Source organism: Malurus melanocephalus, unplaced genomic scaffold (genome assembly GCF_030028575.1).
Source record: "Malurus melanocephalus ecotype Western Australia unplaced genomic scaffold, MMel_1.1 scaffold_1082, whole genome shotgun sequence".
NCBI lineage: Eukaryota > Metazoa > Chordata > Aves > Passeriformes > Maluridae > Malurus > Malurus melanocephalus.
The window spans coordinates 47,553-62,007 of NW_026624314.1; the positions used below are offsets into that span (position 1 = coordinate 47,553).

At 41.2% G+C, this 14,455-nt stretch overlaps 1 protein-coding gene across 2 annotated transcripts in view; it reads left to right on the forward strand.

Annotated features, from left to right (window-relative positions):
* Nucleotides 1-14,455, forward strand: part of GGNBP2 (gametogenetin binding protein 2) — a 17,177-nt gene that overhangs the window by 1,449 nt on the left and 1,273 nt on the right. Inside the window, exons 2-12 of one of the 2 annotated variants that reach the window (XM_057386874.1) lie at nucleotides 2,366-2,446; nucleotides 4,499-4,752; nucleotides 5,364-5,462; nucleotides 7,953-8,066; nucleotides 9,590-9,799; nucleotides 10,777-10,951; nucleotides 11,897-12,091; nucleotides 12,647-12,797; nucleotides 13,034-13,159; nucleotides 13,241-13,392; nucleotides 13,754-14,002. In XM_057386874.1, coding sequence (XP_057242857.1) covers nucleotides 2,366-2,446; nucleotides 4,499-4,752; nucleotides 5,364-5,462; nucleotides 7,953-8,066; nucleotides 9,590-9,799; nucleotides 10,777-10,951; nucleotides 11,897-12,091; nucleotides 12,647-12,797; nucleotides 13,034-13,159; nucleotides 13,241-13,392; nucleotides 13,754-14,002 — 1,806 coding nt within the window. The remainder of the gene's footprint in view (nucleotides 1-2,365; nucleotides 2,447-4,498; nucleotides 4,753-5,363; nucleotides 5,463-7,952; nucleotides 8,067-9,589; nucleotides 9,800-10,776; nucleotides 10,952-11,896; nucleotides 12,092-12,646; nucleotides 12,798-13,033; nucleotides 13,160-13,240; nucleotides 13,393-13,753; nucleotides 14,003-14,455) is intronic. The other variant, XM_057386875.1, reaches the window with a different exon arrangement.

A 14,455-nucleotide genomic window follows, 5' to 3' on the forward strand; every position in this document is an offset into this window, starting at 1 on the left:
CTTTTTTCCCCTTCCTTCCTGGGCTCCCTATAAAAATGATCCACGAGTTTGTGTCATGTAGACTTGCCATGCACTTGTTGTTTTTGTTGTGTGTAATAGGTTGAACATGAAAACTCAGTTCTACCAGGTGGATGACTTCAGCACACCTAAAATTCCATTTGAGGTTTAGTCCCAGAAATTAACACCAGGCCCAAACTTTGTGTCATTTTACTGTGTTGTTGCTGTCCCTCTGCTTTTTGCACCATCCTCATGATTGAAAGGGTTTTCTAGCTGTAAATCAGTTTTATATCCATCTGGAGGAAAGCATTCATGCAAGTGCAAGTCATCCTCACCATGAAGAAATCTTATCTTGTGTCCATTTTATTTTTTTTCCCCATTCTGTGACTATTGTTACAAAGTGCTTGAATTTTTAGGTGGTTTCTGGAGGCTTTTATTAAAAAAAAATCTGCAGAAGCAAGTGAATGAACTCTGAGCTTCCTTGTCTGTCATCTATAATTTATTTTTTAAATACTTAATGGGAGCTATTACAAGACATGCAGCTGTCTTTGAAACAGAATTTTACATCTGCAGCACTGTCTTTAAAAAATAATGGTGGTTATTGATAGTAACTGGCTTCTGTTGACCTCCTTCAAAACTCAAATTTGAAATATAATGGGACTAACGTTCCTGTTAGTCAGCTGGAAGAGTTAATGTGTGCCTTAAATCTAGAATCAGTGAATTAGTGATGGCAAATTAGGAATGAATGGCCCATGTGCTCTTCATCTGAGATTTTGCTTTGTAGTAGCCCAGGAAGCAGCTCAGGTGTAGGGAGATGCTGCTGCCTGGAGAGGATTGTTCACCACCACATTTCCCTGTTCCTTCTGGCTCAGCCAGAAATTAAAGGAGGTTTCAATATTGAACCCTTTTCATTTCTTAAGCAGCTTTTATGGTTTCTAGAAGGCATTCCATTTGATGTGGTATTACAGGATTTTTATTTTTTTTTTTCTTCCAGTTCAGGGTGTGATGGTGGTTGATGTTTAACCACTTAATAAAATCTCATCAGACACATGAATTAATTTAGTCTTTGATTCTTTYGCTCTGTTGTACAAAATACCTCAGGGTGTTGTCTGATAGTGGGAGATGAAGGTGAGGGGGGAAAAAAATAATCAGATTTATCTGTTGTCTCTGTCATTAGCAGATAGAGCTTTTACTTTTGCTTGTAGCTCCTGGCCCACAGAAACACCAAATTAGTGATGTGGGCAAAGGAAAGGAGCTGAAGGTTGGGATTGGCAGTGCCTCTGCACACAGATAAAGCAGTTGTGCTTATGCTTATATGGGAGAGCAAAACAGGTCTGGTTCTCCCCAAAATGTGTTTATTTTGGAGGGGTGTTCAGTGCCAAAAGTGAGTATGTGAGTTTTCTGGAGGTAGTGTTGGCAATTAAGCAGACAGCAGGGAATTCTGCCTTCAGCAGACAGCTGAGGGAAGGTGGAAGGAGGAAAAAGGATGAATCAGGCAGTTTTACTTGGTGTTCATTTGCATTGGAGTTATTAGCCAAAGTTGTTATTTTGTCTCTCAGATTTTAAAGGGAGCTTTTAGTATCTGTATTGGCAAATTCCCTATTTCTCAGTTTGGGCAAAGGAGAGACCTAAGCCAGGCTTTACACATTTTTCTATTTGCTTTCATTTCCCTCCATGTTTGCACAGTTGGATTTTTGCCCGAAAGTTACTTTGCTGATTTCTRCCCCCTCCCAAGAAATTGCCCTTTTTTTTTTCTCTCGGTAATTTGATAAGAAATGTTATTAATTACTTACAAGGAATCACATTGTTCTGTAGGCTTAACATTTTGCTTTGAGCCTCTTGAGAGTTGCAGCTGCAATCACACAAAACAAACTATGCCTTGGAGTACCTCGTTGGGTTAATACAGTTTGAAATTAGCCTTTGGAGGAGTCAGCTCTGTCATTAAAYTGTTGTGACTGTTTCCTCAGAGCTTTAGAAATTGAGTTAAGCTGTTGGGTCCGTTTGGATCTCTGTGTGTTGAAGTATTTTTTTTTTTTAGACTGAAGCAGGGTTGTGTGATAAATATTGATGGTCTCTTTAGCAACTTTTGCTTTCTCTAGAACAGCTATGTAAGAGTTGTCATTTATAAACTGCCTCCAGAACATTGTATTAATGAAGCATTTAAGCATTTAATACTTTGTTGAAACATTCACTATCTGAAACAGTTACTTTTATCCTTTCCCAAGCTSCAGTAATTATGTGAAAAGAAAGAGCATTTAACATAATTTCAGTCTGATTTCCCCCAAGAAAGTAAAGCAACTAATGCTCTGTTTTGACTTTTTTCCTGTCTGAAAGCTCCTCTTTAAATTGTTTTTCCTCTCTTGTATAGATGGTCATGGAATTTCCTGATAATGTGCTGAACCTCGATGGACATCAGAATAACAGTACACAATTGAAACAGTTCATTCAGGTAAATAATGWTTTCTGTAAAGTGAGGTTTTTGCCTTCCTCAGGTGTGTGTTTTTGCTTTCTCCAGGAGGTTGTGACTCCTGGAATGCCTCAGACACGTCAGCAACTGGGAGCAATCACAAATTGGTACCAAAGTGCACTGGCTTCAGTTGTTCTCTGGATTCCACAGCTTTTATTGCACGTTGTCTTGTCAGGAGGCAATTGCTGCATATCTGCTTAAGAGCTCAAAACTTAAATGGAAACTACAGTTCCTAAATCCATCTTGATTCTGATTTTTTTGAGCTGCCTTTTCAAGTGGAAGTGTAGATTGCTGAAGGTTGAGCTGTTATGATTCGTGCCCATGCTGGGGTAGAATTTGTGTGCCAATTTGTATATTATATAGAATTCAGCAGTGAGAGGATATTTTGTGGCACCCTGAGAACTTTAATCATAGAAACTGATCTGCCAAATTCTGGTGCTGTAACACCTGTAGCCACTGCAGAATTGTGCCACTTGATGTCCAAAGGGACACTTTGCTGCTGTGCAGTTGCACAGCCTCACTCAGGTTGACAGCAGCAGTGCAGACATGTGCTGCATGTCAAGTGTAGCTGGGCTGTGAAAATAGCTCACTCCTGCTTTGCTGTGACTCCTGCAATTAATGACAGGAAAGAGGGTTATTGCAGAGTGATATTGCATGTCAGATGATTTAATGGGCCTTTCCTCAAAGAGCACAAACCTTAAATGTTACCTGGTGGTAGCTCCACTTTCCATAACGTGTATTGYATRGAAGGAGCTGAAAATATTTTTTCARTTGATRMRTTGCTGAGTTCTGTTGTATTGTGTGGTCTTTTCTTCCTTTCTCCAGAAGTTGTGACAAGTCCTGTGTGCACTAGGARTGTTTGAGTGGTGTGATGTGACAATAATTGAGGAATTACTGTCATGGTGTGACATTCCCTGTGCAGATACAGCTCAGACTGTGCTTTGTATGACCAGGGAGAAGTGACCCTCCCTCATTGTTGCTGATAACCCAAGGGTTTTGGGGATTTGTGTGCTGGGCTCTGAGGGAGAAACTCTCTCCTCTGCTGGTGACCCTCCAGTTCTGCTGAAAGCCAAGCAGTGAGAAGGACTAGAAGGATTTGTACTTTTTTGTGTGCCTGGATGTGTTTGACAGAGGGGCCAGGAGACACATCCACAATTGTTCATTCACATAAGCAATATTAGAAGGTGTTCTCATTAATGTTTATTAATAGCAGACGTTGGGTGTTCACTGCTGAAGTCAGAGGCTTCACCCTGAGTAGTAATATTGCTTCTTTAACTAGTAGGTTTGTGATGGGAAATGGCATTTAGCCTTCCAGGAGAAATTCTGTTAAATTGTCACAGTCTGAGCAGAGCAAGTTGGTTGTAAATAAGATTTCCATGAATACCAACAAGTGTTCACAAACTTCCTTTCCACGTGCCAAAAAGGTCTCACACGCAAAGTTTTTCATCTTCTACTCACACTCATTTCATCTTTGCAGGCTTATATGTGATATTACTGTTGCACTAGTCTTTTTCCCAGCCTAAAATACTTTTTAAATGACCRTGGGTTTTTATAATTAAAAAACAAAATACAGATGAAATGTATATAAAATGTTCAAATCATGTTTGAATATTTCAGTCCAAGTTCTTATTATGGTAATCACTAAACCTGATAATGTTTTTTTTTACAATGAGATACTTCAGAATCAGAATTATACAGCATATCAGCATTGCCATATTCTCAATGAGACAGAATATCTGTGAGTAGAAATACAACTTTTATGCAGTACATTAAATGGTAGTCTTTTACATTAAATGGTAGTCTTTTACAAATTACACTTTCAGGAGAGGTTCTCATTTGCTGATTATTGCTTATTAACAGTGAGACCTTTTTTTACAACATCTCTGCCGAGGTGCAGAAAAAATGTTTCCTGATAGGACGTTCATTCCGAAGCAGAATTCGCCGCGTCGAGTGGTAGAAGGAGGGAAGAAAGGGAGAAAAATTTTTAACACTTAACTTAAAATTAACTAATTTTTTTTGTTTGTTTTTTTTCAGAGACACAGCATGCTGAAGCAGCAGGACCTGAACATTGCCATGATGGTGACGTCGCGGGAGGTGCTGAGCGCGCTGTCGCAGCTGGTGCCGTGCGTGGGCTGCCGGCGCAGCGTGGAGCGTTTGTTCTCCCAGCTGGTGGAGTCAGGGAATCCTGCCCTGGAACCCCTGACCGTGGGGCCCAAAGGGGTGCTCTCTGTCACCCGTAGCTGCATGACTGATGCAAAGAAGCTCTACACTCTCTTCTACGTGCACGGGTTAGTGCTTGTGAGCTGCTCCCACCATTGCTGCTCTCCCCACATTTCCCTTCTTGGGGATAGCAAGTTATCACAAAWTTGAGTCTTAAAAACATTCTCCTCTTTAACATCTGTGTTTCACAACTAATCACAACTACTCATTATGAAAACTGGAAAAAAAGCAGACCTAATCTTTGATATCGCCAATGCCAGGCCACGATTTCAGGTGGCAATATTTAATATTCAGTCACTGTAGCACTGGAGGTTTTTCATGGTCTTTGGAAAAAGAGTGTGTAAAAAGTAAAATGAATTAATTTGTCCACCAAAGTTTTCTGCTCTTGGGTAGAAAGGTAAYCCTGAGAAAGTGAAACCTGCTGGGCTTGGTGAGCACAATAAATACCCTGGTGCCATTAGTTCCTCAGCTGTCAGCAGAGCAAACAGTGAGTGCTCAGCACAATGTGCCTTTGGCCTTCCAGTTGGCTTCAGMTCATTCTTCTTGCTCCAGTTAGCAGGAAAAGTAGGGAAGGTTAGTGCAGAGTTGAGGAGATTGAGATTGGGAGAGTGAGGTAGCGTGACCTGATCCAGTGGTTTTTGGAATACAAAGTTCCTCACTTTTTTTTTTTTTTCCATAGGTCCAAGCTGAATGACATGATTGATGCAATTCCCAAAAGTAAGAAGAACAAGAGGTGTCAGCTACACTCCCTGGACACACACAAACCAAAACCTTTGGGGTAAGTGTGTATTAACATTCATGATTCAAATATTTTAAGGAAGCAAAGTATTGGAATTAATTTATTTTTAATCATTGAGATAAATTTTTATGCTCTTGATCTGTTTGCCAGAGTAGTGATTTCCAAGATAGTTGGATTATAGCAGACCTGAATAATGGTTGGGGAGAGGAGGAGAAGCACCAGGAGTTTTGGGCTCTGCACTGTGATAAAAACAATGCTCTAGAAAGACAAACTGGTTTTTATGCTCTAAACCAAGAGGATTGCTCAGCAGATTTTCTCACACTGAGGTCAAAGGGTACAAAATGCTAAATAAATATACATCATTTTGCTTGGGATTATTAAAACTGCCTTGCACAACTGTTAATCAAGGGCTTTCTTGTGGTTGGATGCAGGGTTAAAGCTGGAACCCCATAAAATGTATTTTCTCAGAATGTGACAGCATGTTTTGAATACACCACTGAACAATATGCATATATGCCTCTGTCTTGAAGCTGAAATGATTTATTCCAGCTGGTTAAGCAGAAAAACACTCCCTGTAAATCTATTGTGGATTTTGGGGAGGTTCCTTTTATATTTTTTTTCATATGATGGCCACTAAATTAGTCTCTTGGGCTTAATTGGAGTGTCTGGACCTTTTTTACTCAGCTGTGTTCTGGTTAAGCATCCAACCTTGTGAGTAGTTTCCAGTTACAGGACATGTATTTTCCTATGCAGATTGGAGTCTCTCTGGGTTTAGTTAAATAAATCCCCTGTGATACCAGTCATGTGGAATTTAACACTTGATTTTGTGCTGCTTGAGGATAGTGGGAACTAATCATTATCTTCTGTTATATTTTGGTTACATGCCTTTCATAAAATTAGTTTAAAGCTATGTTACACAAGGTCGTGAAGCTGTAGGGGTGTGTATGTATATATTTTAAATAAAGCAAATTCATAGCATTATGAAAGTGGGTTTTGGGGTTTTTTTGAATTTTTTTTTTATGTTTAGCTTAATCTTTTCTGTGTGAGAACATATGCTGTGGAACCTGCAGTTAGCATTTTGGCAAGGTAGAACGATTCTGAAGCTGAATGAATAGAGAGGAGAATGCTGCTTTTATTTCCTCCATTCACGCTGGAATAAATCCCCTTAGTATTTTGAGTGCTGGCAGATTAATAGGGATATGTGGAAATATTTTATACACTGCAGGTAAAAAACCTTTGGGGTTATCAGGTAACATGGCTTRTGGGCAGGCAGGGCAGTTTGCTAAACAAACAGGACTTGCACCCCTTTGTTCTGCAAGAAGTGACCAGAGCCTATCAATATCRATATAAATCCAAATAAATCCAAATAAATCTGCTCATAGTGGGCACCAACAGGCTCTGGGGGCATCCWAGGGAATTATCACAGAACAAACTTCATTTACCAACCCAGAGCTACTGCTCCACTTTACAAGAACTTCAGATGAGTTGCATGTTGGGCATTTCCTCCACACAAAAAAGGCTTGGACTTGGAGCTSTGTGTTTAATTAGGGGAGTTACGTAAGCAGCTAATGCCACTTGAGGGTTACTTGATGTCCTCAGTGTGCCTGGCTTTTGGCTCCTCAGCTCCATTTGGGGCTGAGGAGCATTTCAGACTCTGCTCAGTGCAAGCCCTATGACCTGGCAAACTGGTTAATGGCATACATAACTATTTTAATTAGGAAAAGGGGCTGCTGCTTCCCATTTTCCTGCTCTGTTGTATCCATAACACAGAAATGGCCATTGTGATAAAGTGTCAAGTGTAGACCAGCCTGTAAATAAACATGACTTGTTACTTAAAGTCCATTTTTTACTCTCTAATGCACTTTTAGCATATCCAAATGTGTATTGTAAAGTTACTTTGGTATTTTTCATAACAGATTTTTGAAAGTTGAGATAGGATATTTTATGGTGAAAGTTGTTTGTTTTGGTTTGTTTTTGGGTTATTTTTTTTCTTTTTTTATTTTATTAAATTGTCATCAGCTGACAGAACTATTAAAACTTGCATGTGTTTATACTGAAAGTAACAGCTGAAAACCAATAGTAATTTTCAGAATATAACATTACAAAGTCACAATGAGTCTGGGTTATAAATATGGACAGCAACATTTGCATCTCAGGTCTAACCTAAACTTCTGTAGATGTTAAGGTTTAACCTATAAAGAATTCAGATTAAATTAAGGAACAAAGCAGCATTTTCCACAGGATTTATTTAGGAGAAATAACTAGCTGATAATATATATGTTGTAGGTCTGAAAAGTGTTTGGTAATACTATGTGACAGTGAAGGGAGCAGTAGCAGACTCAGTTCAAAGAAATTAAGAGCAGTTAAGAAAAATAGAGAAGACAGGAAGAGGAAAGAGAGCAAGTGTAGCATCATTTTCTGCTATGGACCTTCCCAGGGAGCAGTCAGGTAAAGAATGAGGCTCTGCTGGGCTTCTGTCCTGACCCTCAGCAGGATCATGAGCAGATTTTTGTTCTCCTTTTCTTGCAGGGGTTGTTGGATGGATGTGTGGGAGCTCATGTCCCAGGAATGCAGGGATGAAGTTGTCCTGATTGACTCTAGCTGTCTCCTAGAAACTTTAGAAACCTACCTACGGAAACACAGGTATGTGAAAAGAGCAGCTCACACCTTCCTTTTGAGAAATACATGGGTTTATGTGATCAAAATATTCCAAATGTGGATGATTTTTTCTTGTGAAACTGAAGATCTCAGCTTGGTGGTGATGGGGGACTTTGCCAGGCTGCATTGGTGAGACAAAAGTGGTGAAATATTCTTTGTGTTTTATGGTAGGGAAAATGTGCAGACCTCTGATGAACTCATAGCTGCTTTACTTAATTTTCTTTTGCCAGAATTAAATTATGATTTACAGTTGAAAGTATTCAAACTGTGTATCCTCATTCACTCTTTCACAAGTAGCTGCTCTTTAGGCTTTCAGGCAGTATGTGCCATTTCAAAATCCTGTGAACTGCCCCAGTAGAAGCAGATTTTAGCCTTGGTGTTGTCTTTAAAGCACTGTTTTAAATCCCTTGTTTATGCCTGGTGCTGTTGAGTCTCTCTTGCAAGGCTGAAACAATCCACGAAATTACAGTTGCATGTGCACAGGAGCTGCCGTGCTGATTGAAAATTTTAATTTCCAGCAGGCTCAAGGTTCTGATATGAACTGTGGGGGCACAGATGGGCGCGGGGGTGGCGGTGCTGTGGAAATAACACTTTGGAAACAAAATAACTTTAATCTCCTGTGACATTAAACACTGCCTTGGCTGCGTTCCTGGTGCTAACCTGCAATAATRCTGCTGTTTTCTCTCCTTCCACCASAGAAACCAGCCAGGTATCGTAGTTCTAGCAGCAAAATATGTTTGACWTATTGCTGTCAAGAGACTGGAGACACTAGGAAAGGGAAAAACACCATCCAGAGCTGGCATGGGGAGGTGCCTTTCTTGAGCTGAAATGTGAGCAGCTTGTCTGACTTGCATTTTTAGAGTCATACAGCAAGAGGTCTCATAGCCTCTTGAAGGTTACTCCTCTTAGGACATAGAATGAGCTTAATTTGCTTGTATTTTAATTAAAATTATAATTTTAATTAAAATTAAAATTTGTCACACAGGAGCTGTCACATGTTTAAAATTAATACATTGTGTTATAAATAAACATCATTTAGCCATCAGCAGAGCAATCTAATAATTCAAAATATGTTTGTAGAGGAAGTAAAGGTCGCTCTGGTTCAGCAGGCACCTGAGGAAACTTTCCCTTGTTTCTTCTCACTCACTTAAGTGTACTTTAAAGAATTGCTGTAAGGTGATRTGGTGTGGGTTACTGGTTGAGACTGTTTGTTCACTGTTGAGATTTCTGATCTTTGAGTTGAATTCCATGTAGGAATTTTTTCAAATCAGCAATTCGCTTCGGAGGATGGATGTTGATATCCAGGGTCGTAACGTAGGATCGGTGGGATAATTCATAGAGTCATTTTAGGTGGATAATTCATGGTCAATTTAGGTGGAAAATRGGCAGAATAATACCAATATTATGTTTTTTGAAGCAGCACAACCCTGCCATGCTCCAGTTCAGATGTGGCACTGCTCTCCCAGCGCATTCAGGCAAACTGGGCCTGACTCTGTGTTCTCCCACAGGTTCTGCACCGACTGCAAGAACAAAGTGCTGCGTGCCTACAACATCCTGATCGGGGAGCTGGACTGCAGCAAGGAGAAGGGCTACTGTGCTGCTCTGTACGAGGGGCTGCGCTGCTGCCCCCACGAGCGCCACATCCACGTGTGCTGCGAAACCGATTTCATCGCRCACCTCTTGGGCCGGGCCGAGCCCGAGTTCGCAGGAGGGTATGAGTATGTAATTGGCTAGAAATGGGCTATCTAGCGCTTTGCTTCTTTATTTGACTCTTTTCACTTTGTCTTTGCCCAAAGTGGCTTTTTGCCCCTTTGCTGTGTGATGTGATTGTGGGTATGTGTACCGGTGGAGGCTCGGAGAGAGCGCTTGGAAGGTTCCACCCGTGCTGTTGAAATGCTTTGAAAGGAAAAAAGTTAAACCAAATGTCTTCCAGTTTGTTGTTCAGTCCCCAGAGCTGCCTGCTTGTCCACTGAGGTGTTCAAAWATGCGAAATAGAAAGAGAACCTTGGTTGAGTTTTGCCAAATGCCAAGTGTTCAAATTAGTTACGTTGCCATTTGTGTGTGTCTGAAACTTCTTCAAGCATCAAAAGCCTTCTAATGAAAGTACAATTCCGAGCTCAGTATTGTAGTCACAGAATGGGTTGGAAGGGACATTAAAGATCACCTAGTTCCAACCTCAGTACTTTTAAAGCTCAGTCACAGCTGTTTAATGAGGAGGGTAAATCCTTTTGTAATGGTTTTCCCTCAATACATTGAACAGATTGATAGGTAATAGATTGATATTRAGCAGATTAATACCAAAATGTTTTTACTCCACACGGTAAGTACCAATGTATAAAATTCCCTGTGTGTTCATTCAGCTCAAGCCAACTGATGGTGAAATAATTGCTGTGAACTTCAGCAAATTTTAGGACACAAAAGAGYGGATCTCTGGCGTTAAAACCCATGATCCCTCATAAGAGGAGCAGGGTGTGACACCTGAAGTCAGAGGTGGCAATGCACAGTGCCAGCAGCGGTGGCTTTGACCTGGTCCTTTCTATTTTGCATCTGCATGCAGCACAGCAGAGCCCTGCCAGGCTGCTCATGCACTCTGAGCTGCAGTTGTACCTGCAGAGAACACTGCAGCCCTGCTGTGATCCCTGCCTTGGCTTCCAGCCACTCTAACCATGCTGTGCTTGGTTTCCTCTTCCCCCAGACGGAGAGAGAGGCACGCCAAGACAATAGACATAGCCCAGGAGGAGGTTCTCACCTGCCTGGGCATCCACCTGTACGAGAGGTTGCACCGGATCTGGCAGAAGCTGCGGGCGGAGGAGCAGACGTGGCAGATGCTCTTCTACCTGGGGGTCGATGCTTTACGCAAGAGCTTCGAGGTAAAATCATCAAGTTTTGTCCAATTTGAGTTCCAACTGCTGCACTAACAGGGTTCATTGTCTCTAGAACTCATTTTCTGCTTTGTAACATGGGGCTGGAGGGAGTGTCAGGGGTGGTGCAGCCAATCCCTTGTTCAGTTGTGTGATACACAGCACAACTCGAGTGTGTTCCCATGTGCAAGAAACTGCAATATCAAAGATTGAGGTTTGCTTTTATTTTCAGGCTGCACGTTGCCTGCTTTGTTACCAATTCACAGTCGTTYCTGGGGTTCTACCTGATTGCATTTAAATTTGCTCAGGCTGCAGCAGTTTTTAATTGGTTTATGAGTAAAAATGGAGGATGTGCTTTTGAAGTAYAGAAGTGATTGCTAACTTGCATTCAGTTTGTTCCAAATGCACTCAGAGCTTCAGACAGAGCTCCATGTGGTTCCTTTAAAATATACCAACAGTTGATAGTTGGTGTGACAGAGATCTTCTTTTGTTATGTTTATCCTCCCTTCATAATGATTGTTACCTCTAAAAACTTATAAAACACCACAGAAGGAGGAGGAAAATCAATTTGGGGAAGATCATGGTGGAACCTTGAGCTGGTTAGTTCTTGGTGATTTTTAACTCTCACAGGACCAGAGTATCTGGCATGTTAAATAATCCAACAATGCATTAAAATCTGCGAGTCTTCAGTAAAAATTGTGAATCTGGGCCATAGGTGCAACACAAAGATCCCCCCATACATGAGTTTCCAGCAATCCAAACTGAATTTCTGCATCTGGGGTGGGCATTTTCCTCCTGCAATCAATAGTTGTGTTATTGGGGCTTCATTACTGGCTGTTTTCCTTCTCCTTTTTTATGTAAAAATCTAAAATGTAAATGTAAAAAATATAAAAAAAAAGTAAATATCTCGAATTGCTATAACTTCTACAAATAGATCTCACCTCTTGTAAACAGATGGCTGTGGAAAAAGTGCAGGGCATCAGTCGACTGGAACAGCTCTGTGAAGAGTTTTCAGAAGAAGAAAGAGTGAGAGAACTTAAACAGGAGAAGAAACGCCAAAAACGGAAGAACAGACGGAAAAATAAATGTGTGTGTGAGATCCCTGCTCCTCTGCAGGCAGCAGAGGAGAAGGAGATCARTCAGGCAAAGGTAAATGGGGATAGSTGGGGCTTTTGGGGGCTTCATCCATCAGCTCACTGTTCCGTGGTAGAATTCTTGAGGGATTTACTGTATTTTTGTCACTGGTGGAATTTAATACCTTTTCAGATGAGCAGAGTCTTTGTAAAGCAGTTACCTGGAACTCCTCAGCTTTTGAGGTTGTAGTGGGGTGGGTTTTTTTTTTTATTCTAAATCTGAGTTTCAGCTACCTCTTATTTTTCAACTACCATTTCTTAGAGATCACTTTAAACTTGGGGATTCAACTGCTGCTTGTTGACAATTACCACCAAATTTTTGGAGAAGGGCAATCTTTAAGTGCAGTTATTGTTCAGGATCTCTTGGCTGAACGTAATGGGCTGTGACTGTAGGTCAAGGTAAATTGGTTGGGGTTTTGTTTAGTTGTCTTGTACTTGTGAAGAATTCCAAGCAACGCTGTTATCAGTCAGTGTCAGCTGGTTTTTCTCATGGGAAGAGTATCCTTTGCAAAAAATGCTGGCTGAGCTGCTTTCAGTGCCTGCAAGTGTTTTTTGTTTCTGTTGTTTGAAGGAGAACTCAAACTTCACGGAAAGCAGCTGCAAAGCCTGTGGTAGCACCGAAGAAGCCAACAACTGTGTAGAAGTAATTGTTACTAATGAAAGCACTTCTTGCACTTGTCCTAGTAGTGCTACCCTATTAGGCTCACCTAAAATCAAGAAAGGTATGTTAAATGTTACTGTTGTTCATTTTTTAAAAGACATTTGCCGTTTATGGGGTGGTCTCCTATTTTTAAAAAGGTATCCCTGCCATGAGTGGAAATTGGGAGTGGAATGAGGTGATTTTTAAGGACTCCTCCAGCCCAAAGCGGTGTGGGGTTCTCTGAATTCTTGTTAGAGGCGTAAGTAAAGAATGTGCAGCAGTTCCTACAGATGGCAGTAATTGTGGCCTCTGTCTCAGGTTTATCTCCACACTGTACTGGCAGCGACTGTGGCTATTCCTCGAGCATGGAGGGCAGCGAAACGGGGTCCCGGGAGGGCTCGGACGTGGCCTGCACTGAGGGCATCTGCAACCATGATGAAAATGGTAGGTTTGGGGAGAAGATAATGATGCTGTAATGTCCCCAAAGCTGCAGCATCTCAGGGGAAACTGGGCTGTGTTTTGTAGGGGATGATGCCTGTGTTCATCGCTGCGATGACAAGGAGGAGGATGGAGACAGCTGTGTGGAGTGCTGGGCTAATGCAGAGGAGAGCAACACAAAAGGCAAAAACAAAAAGAAGAAAAAGAAAAGTAAAGCTTTGAAGTGTGAGAATGACCACGTAAGGAACATGGCTCTGCCATTTGCTTCTCTGAACGCTTACATTTGAAGGTTACAGAAGGATTTTAAATTTCTATTGAGACTAATGCTGGAAACAGGAATCTCCTGTTCCCTTGTCATCCAGGTTTTGGAGTTGAGATCCTTGCTGGAGTAGGTTGTGATGGAGTTTTTTCTATTCCTAAGCACTTGCACTTTTACTCACCCTTAGTGAATGAATGTGCCACCCCCAGCTCCCCAGGCACACACTTAAAAATAAATATCTACCCTTACTCTCTGAATTTTTCCCTCTGCTTCCAGCTAAAACTTGAATATTCCACACTAAGCACCACTGGCAGTTGATCCCAGGCTCTTTTCCATTTCAGATTCAGAAACTTGGGAGCTGTCTGGCAGATGCAGGTAGCAGAGAGACCTCAGGAAATCTCACGCACACAGAGTTTCACCGCGACAAGACCAAAGACACACACGCTGAGAGCTGCTGTAGCGCAGACAAAAGCGGCCAGCAGTTGCCTTGGTTTGAGCATATGAAAAATGTGTCACAGTTTGCAGAACCTACAGAAATGTCACTTGTCCCTGATACTGGAAAAGGTGCCAAAAGCTTAGTGGAGCTCCTCGTAAGTAACCTTTTGAATTTTAGGTTGTAGCATCCTGCTTTAATTTTTAGGGCTGAGAACTCAATTGAGTCCCAGTGTTGGGTTCATTTGCCTGTGCATGTTCCCTGGGAAGTTCATAATTGAATGCTTTGCAGAGGAGGAGAAATTGTCACTGGAATGCAGTGACAGAGCTTATGTTGTAAGTGCTCATGTCAAGGGTTGCATTATTCCGTAACATGAAGTGGGCATTATTGCTGCCTTCAGGCTTCAAATGTTACTTCCCACTGCAGGCTCCTTGGGCAGCTTTCTCTCTCTTTTTCCTTTCCTTCTCCTGCTTAGTTAGGCCCTTTCCTCTTGCTTTCCCCCACTTTTTCCTTTTTTTTTTTTTTTTCCTTTTTTTTTTTTTTTTTTTTTTTTTTTTTTTTTTTTTTTTTTTTTTTTTTTTTTTCCTTCTTTTTTTTCCCCCTTCTTTTA